Source organism: Oenanthe melanoleuca, chromosome 5 (assembly GCF_029582105.1).
Source record: "Oenanthe melanoleuca isolate GR-GAL-2019-014 chromosome 5, OMel1.0, whole genome shotgun sequence".
Taxonomy (NCBI): domain Eukaryota; kingdom Metazoa; phylum Chordata; class Aves; order Passeriformes; family Muscicapidae; genus Oenanthe; species Oenanthe melanoleuca.
In genome coordinates, this window is record NC_079339.1 from 11143008 (window position 1) to 11155815 (window position 12808).

At 39.8% G+C, this 12808-nt stretch overlaps 1 protein-coding gene across 2 annotated transcripts in view; it reads left to right on the top strand.

Annotated features, from left to right (window-relative positions):
• The window catches only part of DENND5A (DENN domain containing 5A), a 63399-nt gene that overhangs the window by 17251 nt on the left and 33340 nt on the right, over positions 1 to 12808 (top strand). For both annotated transcript variants that reach the window (XM_056492876.1, XM_056492877.1), the window contains exons 2-5: positions 1093 to 1158; positions 1754 to 1863; positions 2323 to 2983; positions 9523 to 9710. In XM_056492876.1, coding sequence (XP_056348851.1) covers positions 1093 to 1158; positions 1754 to 1863; positions 2323 to 2983; positions 9523 to 9710 — 1025 coding nt within the window. The remainder of the gene's footprint in view (positions 1 to 1092; positions 1159 to 1753; positions 1864 to 2322; positions 2984 to 9522; positions 9711 to 12808) is intronic.

The following is a 12808-nucleotide window of genomic DNA, read 5'->3' on the forward strand; positions in this document are numbered from 1 at the left end:
AATTAGCAAAAAGATGTATTTTGGGTATTGCAAGACCTGTCCTAGGTCCTGATTCAGGGTAAGTTCCCTGTCTGAGGTAATACCTAAGACTTAAAGAAAATCCACAGTTACCAGTCTGCTCAGCTGTCAAAGGACTTGTTAAGCATTCACTGGAAATTCTGTTTGGTTTGGTGTAATGTGTTTGTTAAGTTCTGTATTGTACAGAGACAGTGCTGTAACCATCTCTGTCTGTGGCTACTTAGTGGAAGTAAGTGTTGTGCCAAATAAAGATTCTATCTTGGCTTTGAAATTGAACTTCAAATATTGCTCTAGAAGTACAAAACAAACCCAACCAATTCTGAAATCAATTTCTATTGCCATGTAATTGCTGCATGTAAGAAAACAAGAGAGGAGTTGGAGTGTGTTTTCTCTTTTGCAGGTGTTGCTGAAATAGTTCTGTTTATTTAGAGCGTATGATTTCATGCAATTGTGCCTGATTGTTAGTGCAGCTGTCAACAGCTGCATGCTCATTTAGCTAATTTCATTCTAGCAATGTAGCTAAGCTTATTTTAAGATACGCAGTTGTACGTTTTTGTTTTTTTAAAGCAACTGCTCACACTCTGAATATTTACTGCAGAAAGTTCTGTGCTATCACAATGAGCTGCTCTAGAGGAAATTTAAGGGCTTCTACAGGAGGCTTTCAGTCAATCTAGTGTATGGATAGCATCTGTGGAAGGTGGGACCATGCCACTTAAATTCATACAGTTCTAAAGGCCTTGAAATGGTGTTGTCCTTGGGATCAGTCTCATCATCTGCTCTTTGGGAATATTTTGTAGTTAGCATGTGAAACTTTAATTTCACAAACAGCTTATTCCTATTGCATCAGTATTCTGGTTGTGTGTACAGGAACATTGAGCTTCTCTTGCATACTGATCATCTCCTTCTAGAAATATATAAGTAAAATGAGAAATTTGTGTAAGTTGTATATGTGCAAACAGCATATTAGGAGAGTAGACTGTCGTGCATGCTAATTCTGGATATTTGTGTGGTTTTTACTGTTGCAGCCAACAGTATGAAATGTATAATGCAGTGTTGTTTTTATTTGTTATATAGCTTTATGCCAGTATATACAGGCCTCTAAAACCCGAGATGGTGGCAGCCGTTTCATTTCAACAGAAGGTAAAGGGAAAAGTGTGGGGAAAAAACTAAACACTTTGTTCATCTGATGCTCTATCTTCACGGACTTTCATGTGGTTCTTGATCTTCTAACCTTCTAGACTCTTCCTTCACAGCTAACTTCTTGCAGTAGATGGTGATTATCTTTTTTCCTGAGTCTAAAAAATGAAATTAAGAAATCTCATGATGTCACTTGTATGTCTATCTAAAAGTTGCATCATCTTTGCGTTTTGTCTGTTTGTGCTTTTCTTCAGTAACATCTTTGCACTGAAACTGAAGCTTTAGCTATGATTTAACAAGAATCTGAAGTATCTGAGGAGTGGCTTAGAGAATTGCTGTCATGACCACAATCTCAAGATTGCCACACTTAAGGAAAAGCACAGATACTTAACGGCACAGAAATGTTGCAAAGCTAATCCTTGCTAATATCTGCAGTCTGACTATATGCTAACGAACTGTCTTGCATTTTCTGTTTCTCTTAGAAGGAGTGTGTCCTTAATTCACTTATCCTCGCATCTGCCTGCTGATGTCCTGCTTTTTTGTTTGTGCTTAAAAAGGGAATGAAATATTTACTTCTGTATTTTTCTTTCATCTGCAGGGGAAAACTTTGAGCAGACTCCGTTAAGACGCACATTTAAATCCAAAGTTCTTGCTCGCTATCCTGAGAATGTTGAATGGAACCCTTTTGATCAGGATGCAGTGGGAATGGTCAGTATCACTTCATGGCTTTTGGGGTTTTTTGGTTGCATTTTAGAGAATTAGTAGAGAAATAAATTAGCCTGCAATTAATGAATCTTTTTTTTTTGTGCATGATTTTCCCATGGAATAGAATATTTTCTCTGTCAGGTTTCTAGTCTTGGTGACCAGGAAAATATTTTCCTTTATGTGGGCTTGAATTTTATTATTTTATCCATGTCAAGGCTGGTAACAAAATATTTATGATTTTCAATAGAAGTTGCATGCAGCCCTTTTGATAGATTCCTTTTGTTTTTCTGATGTAGACCTATATCACTGTGTTGTGCAGAAATGTAACGCTTAATAGAATTTAAAGTGAAATGCGATGGCAGTCTGTGGATTCTAAATCCCATTTTCACCAATGCTTCTGCAGACAGGGGGAGAGAAAAGCGTTTTTTAATGGATGTTGTCTCCCCTCCCCCTTTTTTGTAGCTGTGTATGCCTAAAGGGCTTGCTTTCAAGACACAAGCAGATTCCAGAGAACCTCAGTTCCACTCTTTTATTATTACTCGTGAAGATGGCTCGCGGACATTTGGATTTTCTCTCACGTTTTTTGAGGAAGTCACTAGCAAACAGATCTGCAGTGCAATGCAGACATTGTATCATATGCACAATGCTGAATATGACATTCTCCATACTCCACCCAGCAATGACAAGGAGAGCTGCAGCAGCACTGGGGACTGCAATGGCACCTCTGTCTCAAAGCTACAGCGATTTAACTCCTATGACATCAGCAGAGACACGCTCTATGTCTCAAAGTGCATTTGTCTGATTACGCCAATGTCTTTCATGAAAGCTTGTAAGAAAGTTCTAGAACAACTTCACCAAGCAGTGACTTCACCTCAGCCACCACCACTACCTTTAGAAAGCTACATCTACAATATTCTCTATGAGGTTCCTCTTCCTCCAGCAGGAAGGTCGTTGAAATTTTCAGGTGTTTATGGACCAATTATCTGCCAGAGGCCAAGCACCAGTGAACTGCCATTGTTTGATTTTCCAGTTAAAGAAGTTTTTGAATTGCTTGGAGTAGAAAATGTGGTTCAGCTCTTTACCTGTGCCCTTTTGGAGTTTCAGATACTGCTTTATTCACAGCGTGAGTACTTGGATTTTGTTTTCTTATCTTGTAGTTGTACTGGCACAAGGTCTTATTGTGTCTTGAATTCTAAAAACACCACAAACAACAGAATAGCTGCATTAAAGTGGCATGAACGTGCTATTGCAGTCTGGCTGATCTGTGTACAGGTCTTAAGATAAAGAATAGTACTGCAGTTGTAAGGAGAGTGTTGCATTGGCTTCCTGCTGTTAGACACCTCAGTTTAAAACTGGATTTTCACATAATCTCCTCTCTTCATGCTTTGGCTGACCCCTTTGTTGTTGGCTCTGGAACTGTGCTACTGGACAGAGCAGTTTGCATTCTTCATGTTCCTGTCTAGCTGCTCAGCTGAATTCCCTGCCATCTCTGCAGAGCTAGCCAAGCATTTTGAACAGATGCACAGATCATTATATTATTATATTATTGTCTGGTTCTGAAGAAGAGTTAATAATGCAAATAAAAAATTCTCTTTGAGTACCCAAAGACACATTTCAGTTGTTACTTTGAAAGATAAGTACCTGAAAAAAGTTTTGACTGAATTCAAATCCTAAGTCTCTGTGAAGGCCTTGGAGCCACATAGCTAAAGCTTGCTTTGAAGAGATTAGGCAGCAACTGAGCTGAAATAGCATGTTTATCAATTAGTGAGTAGTGTGGGAGTGGTATCTATTTTCTGTGTTGAAATTTGTGGGTACTGGCCTTCTCTACTCCACAGTCTGTTGCTCTGACACAGAGTATGTGGAATTCTGCCAAAAAATTCTGTCTTTTTTTTTTTTTTTTTTTTGGTCCCAAGCTGACTAGTATTAGCCCAGACTCACCCATTCAGAATGGTGTGGTTTAAACAGACAGTCTGCATTTTGAACACTACTTTATAGTAATGGTTAGGAAACCTATAAGACCCCAAGACAAAACCAGGCTAGTCCATGGTGTTACTAAATTTGCTTTCAGTGTTTATTTCCCTTGAGCTGTCACTGAAATACATAAAACACAAATGGTAGGTATTTGCAAAATATAACCTACATTTATCAGCAGTCTTCTCCAAGCATGAAGTACAGATTTTGTTTAAGTATGTTGAGGTCTGTGCATAGACTGAAGCCAAGGATGGATTTGTGTGTACAGTCAGGGTGATTAAAAGTCTGTAATGCCAGCAGGGTGTTACATCATAGTTATGTCATCATATTGACACTGTGAACTGCAAGAGAAAAACTGCACAGTAATTCAGATGCAGTAGAAAAAACTTACTGAACTCTTTAGTGGTTACTCTTGGATTTAAAACCAGATTGCTCTGCTTATTGTTCATAGCAAATCTAGAAATGCTTGTCCAACAGACCAGCCTTTTTTGTGATTTCTCCTAAAATGGATTAGGTGTTTCTGTGTTTGAGATTTAGGGAGAGTTTCTGTGGATACCTGTGTCCCACCAGTGGAGGATTCAAACATCAGCACTTCCATCTGAAGAAGGGTGTGGTTGTTCTGGCCTGTAGAGGTGTCTGAGAGTCCTGTTCTGGATTGGGGTGGGTTGGAAGCTCCACAGAAAAGCCACATGTGTTACAATGTGGGGACAGTGCTCCTGGAGCTCTTCCCAAGCCATCACCTTGTGAGTGCTCCTTGTTCCAGGCTGAGATCAGCTCACTTCTTGGCTACTCTACTGTATTCTGGCTTCTCTTTCCAAGTCCTTTTAATTGGTTCAGCTTTCTGTCTTGGGCCCTTTCCAGGTGTCTTATCAGTGGCTAATTAAAGAAGCTTAAAATAGCCCTGGAACACTTGAGTTTCTCGTTTGGAGTTCAGAGAGATGAGGGATCACTTAGGACAGTTTCTGTCACTGTTTCCCTGCCTCACCCTAAGCTCTGGCTCAGTTGGGCTATGTTGCACTTTATGGAGATGTCTCTCTGTCAAGTTCTCACCTTAGTTTTTGGCTGAGAAATCTTATTTTAGTAGTAAAAGATTTTTAGTTATTGGTTTGCTGACTTCTGACCCTCAGGTTTGGTGAACTGGCTTTAGCAGAGCCTTCTCAGTAATAGCAGCCAATGTTTTTTTGAAATATAACTTCTCTTCCTGAGGGATTTAATCCCTGTAATTTTTTCTTGTTTTATTTTTGTTTACTTCTGTTGTTCTTTTCAGCTGGAATATGCTCTTAATATATTCTGCTCTTTCCTCAGTATGGCTGAGTAACTTCTTTTTTTTGCTGTTTGTAAAGCAAGAAATATTGAATGGAGATACAGGTGACTGTATCAGTTCTAAGTGGAATCAAAAATTGCTTTATTTCTGTAAAGGCTTTTTCATCTTCTTGCATGCACACCAGTGTGAGGTCTAGGTTGTCCTTCAAGTGTATAAACACTGTCCTTTCTCATGTCCTTTGAGTTTGTTAAATCTCTTGATGCTCAAACCCATGGCAGCTGAGGTGACTGATATAACTTCTTGTTCTCCTAGGTCAGATGAGATTATGATACTCGTTGGGTGGACTTAGATTTAGAACAGTACATGTCAGGATCAGTGGATTTGTAAGATGTACTTGAAAGAATACCCCAGCAACAAACACACACAAAATAATGAAAGACCACCAAATTAAAAACAATAAAAAGCAAACCCCAAACCTCTTGGAGGTCTGGTGGAACTAGATGATCTTGAGGTGCCTTCCAACCCAAACCTTTTCATTATTCATATGTCTTTATGAATTTGTTGCCAAGTGCAATCCTTTTTGAAACATTATTTTAGTGTTTTAAGTTTCACTCCGTCCTTGGAGTAGGAGTAACTTCACTTGGCAGTGAAAGTGTTTTGGTTTAAGATTCCTTTGACAGTATTTCTGACTTGCTGCTGCTGGAAATTCTTCTTTTGTCCCACTATGTTGGCACAGCCTTGTGTATTTTGGAGTGCTGTAAGCCAAGTATAGGGAATGAGTGTCTCAGTTTGATTGTCCTGTTGAGAGACCTGTCTACCATTTGGAAAAATGTCAGAGGCCTGTAAGAGAGAAGAATTTGAGGATGCTGCTAGTGCTGAGCCAGTGCTGAGGAACTCTGGAAAGAGTCAGTGGTGCTGGAGGCCTGTGGGAAGTGCCCTTGCCAGATACTCTATGGGAGCTAGTTTGCATTCCTGCAATTTATATTGCTCTTGTAGCTATGAAATAGACTTATTCCTTATCTCAGAGAGCACCTAGAGCTCTTCTGAAAAGTGTGTACTGAGTTAAGACAGCTGTGAAATCTGCTTGGAGGTGATTTTCTAAAAACAAAAAAAAAAAGGAGAAATGTAATGCACAGCTGCCACAGACTGTGATCTAGGACAGTTTTATTTTTTGGGTGGCAGCTGTCTGCTGCCATTTTACAGTACAAATAAGGGGTTTTCTCTGCTTTGCTTTTGAATCACTCTTCCCCATCTTTGTTTGACTTGTTTAAAATTATGTTCATTCTGGGTATTTAAAGTCTTAGTTTCATGTCTTTGCAGCATTACTCCTGTGCTGCCTAGCTCTGAGCTCTTGCATAGGGCACTTTCTCATTATCCCTGATTTAGGAGCCTTGCTGCTTGAATCCCACTGTCAGACAGGGAACAGGAGAAAATTCACCCCACTGCTTCTGCCAACCAGAGCTGGTTCTTGCTGCAGTTACAGGGTTTTTTAGGTGACTTGTGAGTCATTTGGTAAACACAACAATATTTCATTGTGATCCATGAAGTAGGAAGATTAAAAGGAAAGAACGTTCCAAAATGTGATTGTATAATTGTTTTAAATTTGGCTGAGTCAGAGGATTTCTGTAGGCACTTGACAGACTTCTCTCTGGTAGAATGTGAAAATGGGGAGGTGGAATTATGGTTCTTAGAGCTGCCAGCTTCTTCTCATCCTGTTCCTCTTTTTCCAGGCACAGGACCTCTCAATTTCTTTTTTTTTTTTTTTAAATCTTCTACAAATAAATACTACTGTGTAACTTCTCATAACCTCCTTAAGAGATAATGTATTTTATTTATAGCAATTGGTTAGAATAACAAATCATGCTTTTTCTGTGTTCTTAAGTGGCCATGTTAAAAAAAGTAGTGAATTTTCTTTTCCTTGCACAGTGATCAGTTAAGCATTTTCCCATCTTAACAGTGCCCTAGTCATATGTGATTATTTCCCTACCAGTGCTTGTGTACAATACAAGGCCAAAAGATCATGTCATTGACACCAGAGTAAGCACATTCAGATTTCAAGGACAAGAACAACAGCACTTCTGAAACACTTCTTCACTCTTCTAGTCTTTTTGTTGTTGTTATTTGTAAATCCTCTGTAATTCTTTGGTATGAGAGCTGTGCTGTTTGGTTCTTTAAACCCAAAAACCCCTCCATACCCTCTCAGGGTAGGTATAACTTAAAAAAACGTAGGAGTTATTTTGGTTTATATTTTCATGCTTCTTGCCTTTGTCCTTGCCTTTTGCCAATAGCAAAATGCAGTCACTGTTACTTGCAGGCTGCAACTGGGCAGGCCAAATATTTGGGAATGGCTTAAGCCATGTGGATATCCAGGATCAGAGAGCTGCTTTTGCAGATTGCTCTGTGGCAGGAGGTGGCTGCCCAGTGGATAGAAATTCTGAACTATTGATTGTACTTTGTCATTAATTTGGAAGGCTGATACTAAAGTTAGCTTAATGACAGAGGGAGAAGTTGTATTTAAATTATCCAGCAGGATCAGACAGGGGGTTTTGTGTTGTAGGAAAACACTGCTTCTATTTTAAGACTTGTTCTTCCAGATAAACAAGCTGAATACAAACCAGCTGGAATGTTTGTGTATCTATGGCTACATCTAAAGTTCCCTTTAAAACTGGAGAAAATAGGGTATGGAATAGAATCTTCTTCTTCTTCCCAAAGCTTATCATTAATTCATCACTTCTTTGCAGTCAGGCTGTGATTAAAGCTGCAAACCCATACATAGATGTGTAGGCAGAAGCTGGTGTCCAGGCAGAATAGGGGAGTGTTGCTGATGATGTTCACTGGTCTTTCAGTCCAAATAAGCTTTTGGCAGAAACTTTAACCTGTTTAAGCTGTTCTCATTTGTTTTGGTTGAAGGGTCCTTCATAGTGGGTGTGCTGTGAGGCAGTGACAGGTATGTCCATGCAATCACCTTTTCCACCAGCACAGCTTGATATGAATATTAAAAATCAAAAGCCTAAGCTGCAGAATTACAAGTGATGTTAGCAAAACCTGTGCTGAGTTCCTCTTGGGTTATGGGGCTCTTTGCAGACCCCAAACTCTGCTACTTTGTCCCCAAACAAAATTAATCATGAATGCTAGGAACTGAATTTCTTGGCCTTTTTTTTTTTCTGCTGTCAGAAGTCTTGACTGGAGGCTGGCTAAAATACAGAATTGAAGCCATCAACTTGGGAAGTGCACAGTTAATAAATTTTTCTCTGGAGTGTTTAGAAGAAATGTTATTCTTGCAGTTTGCATCTGCCCTCTGTGACAGTGTGCAGCAGCTTCAGAAGCCTCAGCCCCTGAGCCTGTCCTGAGCATTGAAATGCCTTTTTCAGTTTCACAGTGTCTGTAGTTCTGTGACAGGAGAAAGAAGACATGCACACCCCACATCTTTGTACAGACATATGAAGGTTACTGACTTTTTCTCTTCCTTGTGTTCCCTCCCTTTTCCTTGCTGAAATTGGATGTTGTTGCAGTACCATGAAAAGACACCCTATGTCTCCAGTTAGTGCTGTATTTATAGCCTGACAGAAGGCAGGAATTGCCCTAGTTGTGTGAGTGTTTGATACCCTTTCCAGCTTGGCAGCTGGAAAGCTGTTGGGATATTTCAGCAGCTGTATTGGAACACACATCTGGTGCTGCCTCCCCCTTTCTGGGGTTTCAGAAACCCTTAGGGATGACTCTGTAGTTACAGATGAGGAGGGTGCAGTGTTTGCCCAGCAGTGTGAACTGCTCTAGGCACCAGTGCTAAATAAAAACATCTCTTAATGTGTTGCACAGGTACATTTAACACTGCCCCTGAGTTCTAGGAGGACACGAGTTGTTTTTACATTGAACTGAGGCTTTGATTGTACATTGCAAAGGCTGATCAAAGCTGATCCTTTTCATTTGCTGCATAGTTATTTCAGTCACACTGTTGGGTTGGCTGCTATACAGCATGCTTTATAGACATTTAAACACTCTTTTAAAAAATGTTTATCTGAGAGATACCAGATGCCTTGGGTTTCATCCAAGGCTTCCATAGAAAGCCCTGAGCACAGAGAAATTATTTCTGAAGTGTTTCTTAGCTGATTACAATATTGCTTCTGTCTCCAGAACTGGTGCTCCTGGTGACCCTGGTATAGGTAGCAGAAAGTGACTTAGCATGCATTAAGGCTCAGTTTGCTCATTTCCATATGACTTGTAGAATGACCTACTTTGGGTTGAGCTCTCTTTGTTGTTTCAGCAAAATATGCTGGGTGTGCAGGTCTGGGTTTTCATTATGATGCCACTCAGCTAGTACTGGGTTTTGTGGTTTCTGTTTTCAAGCAACTTCTCATTTGTTTAACTTCAATTCATTTACTTAAAAGTATTTGTGGAAAAAAAAAAATAATTTTCTTGATCTTTTTCAGATTATCAGAGGCTGATGACAGTGGCAGAGACCATCACAGCACTAATGTTTCCATTTCAGTGGCAGCATGTGTATGTTCCTATCCTTCCAGCATCCCTCCTTCATTTTCTGGATGCTCCTGTCCCTTACCTCATGGGCTTGCACTCTAATGGACTGGATGATAGGTCTAAACTGGAACTTCCTCAAGAGGTGAGAGGAGCTTGTCTTGATTGATTAGATACTGTCCATGACTATGAGGGAAGTGAGAAATGACCAAAACACAAGTGCTAACTCTAACAGCCACTGTCAAGTTCTTGCTGGCTCTGATTTGGGAGAGGTCTTTGTTTCTTGGAGATGCTGATGAAAATCTGGTGAAATAAATAAAAAAAAATCTGCTTTTGAAATTGTATGCTCTGATAGAATTTAACTGTAATTTTACGGGAACTGATGTATTAGGGTTACAGAGAGAACATTTTTGTGCTGGAAAAATTAGCCTGGTAATGCTAGGAAGTGCAAGAAGTGCAGTGTGAATTCCCCAGCTGTGGCCAAAAGGTTGTGGTGAGTGAGCAGAGCTGACTGGCATCAGCACTGTGCTGGTTCCTGGCTCTGTGGGCTTAGCCTGGGTTTCCCTGCCCTGGGTCTCTCTCTTGGGGTTGGCTTGCATGGACCCAGCCTGCCAGGTGTCTGCACAAAACCATTTCAGATTTTCTTCTAGAATGCCTGCTTCAGTCAGTGTGTACTTGAGCAAACTTCTGCTTGTTGAGGGAGGGCTGAGGAGCCCTGGGAGCAGCAGCTCCTGTGTAGAGGAGAAGGAAATGGTCTGTAAAGGTTCTGCAACCCATCCATGGGGCTGAAACTACCTTATACTGCTTAGAGGTTGTCCTTATTTATTTATCCCCCTGCTCACTTCACAAGCACTCCTTGTAGGGATATCCCAAAAGAGTTTAAGGGCTGGTTGTGAGGATCAAGGCACTACCCAAGGCAACAGAGGAAATACCTGGCCCCTGCTTACTTGTGGGAGTAACTTTTCAGGGGAGGAACTGTGTAAATCATGGGAAACACCATGCTTACAGACCCTGGTAGGATTCTCTGCCTTTTTCTCTGACTGGGGGTTTTCTTCTATTACCATTTGCATTTCTGGGAAAGCAGAAGCGTGGCAGGCACAGGGTTTTGTGGTGGTGGTTTTTGTTTTCTTTATCAGGCAGTGCTGCAGCACAGCTTGACACAAAAAAACCTTCCTTTTTCAAAAAGCTGTGTGAAATTAAAGACAAGATATTTTTGTGAACCTCCAGTCTGGTCTCCATGCCAACATTGCTCTTTTTCTCAAATCCATATGCTGGTAGTTTTCATTTGTTTTTCCTGGCAAGTTCGAAGTAAAACTTTTTTTTTCAAACTGTATTTTTTTTCTATTAAAACTAAAGTGTTTAATCTCTTGATTTCTTTATTGTCTTGCTCTCTTTTTTCTAAATTTTCCACTGGCATAATTAATAACAGAGTATTGCATGTTCTTGCCATGAAAACAACAGTCTGTTGCTTTGGTTTACTATTCTTTCAGAATTTTGGCTGTACTGACAGCCCTAATTAATATGGTTAGTACACTTTTTAGAGAGAATAGCTGATGAAATAAAATGCATGTGTGGAAATGAATGTTAATAATGCACCAGGGATGTTTTCACTGTTACCACAAGCTTCTAAAAGATTGTCCCTCTTTTGTAAAGAACTTCCTCATTTTAAAATCACTGTAATGCTTCCAACCAAATAAACATATTTTAATTTCAAATAGATATTTCAATTATTTAAAAGGTAAATAGTTTTTTGAAGATATTTATCAGGTTATTTTTGGGATTTAAATAAGGCAGTTGATCTATTTTTAGATGTTTGAAATGAAATCCAGGTACTATTAAAAAGTAATCTGACACCTCATTTTACATTTTTTTTTTTACTGGTAACCTTTTATGTGGAAGTGGAGGAGTAGACTTTTGATAGTATCTTACAGAGATGAGAATTGTATGGGAGGGGAGGACAGACAAGGCAGAAAGCAGCAGCAACATGCCCATGTGGTGGAATTTGCTGCAAGACTTCCTTGTCCTTTTGAAGTTTCAGGTTTTCTCTTATTTGAAGAGTGAGCTCTTAAAACTTTGCACACGATGAGTTTGACCTGGTCTGAGAAATCCCCTTGGTAGTCACTGCTGGGTAAGGTTTCTTGTGAGCTGCGGAAATAATTTCCACTGCAGGCTGGAGATGTAGCTGTGGCATAGAAATGGACTGGAGACTCCATTCTCTTAGTAATTAATAAAAAGTTATCCTGTACCGATAGATTTGTTTATTCAAGGGATTAAGTAGACTGGGAAGAAGAAGAGCAGGAGCTCACTATTATTGAGGTTTTAATTGTAGGGAATGCTTAAAAAAACCCCCAGCTAACCATAAAAGAAGCCCAAACAAACCCCCATAGAACAGCAAACAAAAACTGCCAAGGAGCGTGAACAATGTGTTGTTGGAGAACAGTAGAAGAAGGTGTATGGATTTCATTATTTGTACTTCAGTAAAGACAAATTTATCATCAGTATCAGAGAGGCTATTAGTATTTAACATTGCTTATCTCTGAAGTTTAGAATGCACCTCTGTTTCCTGAGGAGCATGGCCTTTTCAGAAGTGTGTATGCAGTTCTTGAGGATGAACTCATCAGGGTTATATGAGGAACTCCTCTAGGCTCCTGATGGCAGAGATTTCTTCACTTATCACCAAGGGTGTGCAAAAAGCTGTTCTGTGTTGTAATTTATTCTGAGTTCTGCAAAAATTTTTTTTCCTTTGTCTTGAAACTGCCTAAGCTGCATCTCTGTTCCTAATCTATTTATGTGGATGTGTGGGACAGCTGCTGTTAAAGAAAGCAATATCTGATTTAGGCAGGGGCCAGAGAGGTGAGCTTGGAGAGAAAATCTAGTTACCCTTCTCAGTTGAAGGGCATTGTGGAAGAAAATAATCTTGCTGTCTAGCACAGCATGGATGCCTCAGTGTCACTGTAGACTTCTTCATTGTGGTTTTATAATGAAATTTTGAAAGGACTAACTTGTCTTGCTCAAAGTGTTTTAGTCTAATAATGTGTGAATACTATCTGTCCCAGCTCAGTTAGGTTTGGTTAGGTGTATGTCTTGTACACATATGCCATTAGGCAAGTTTTGGTGGCAGCTTCCCATATTTGGGTCACATCTGATGTTTCCAGGGGATGCTTTATCATATGAGCGTGGAAATCCAGCTGTATCCTAGAAGTTAATGCTTGCAGCAGATAATGATTAAAATCTTCAACAAAA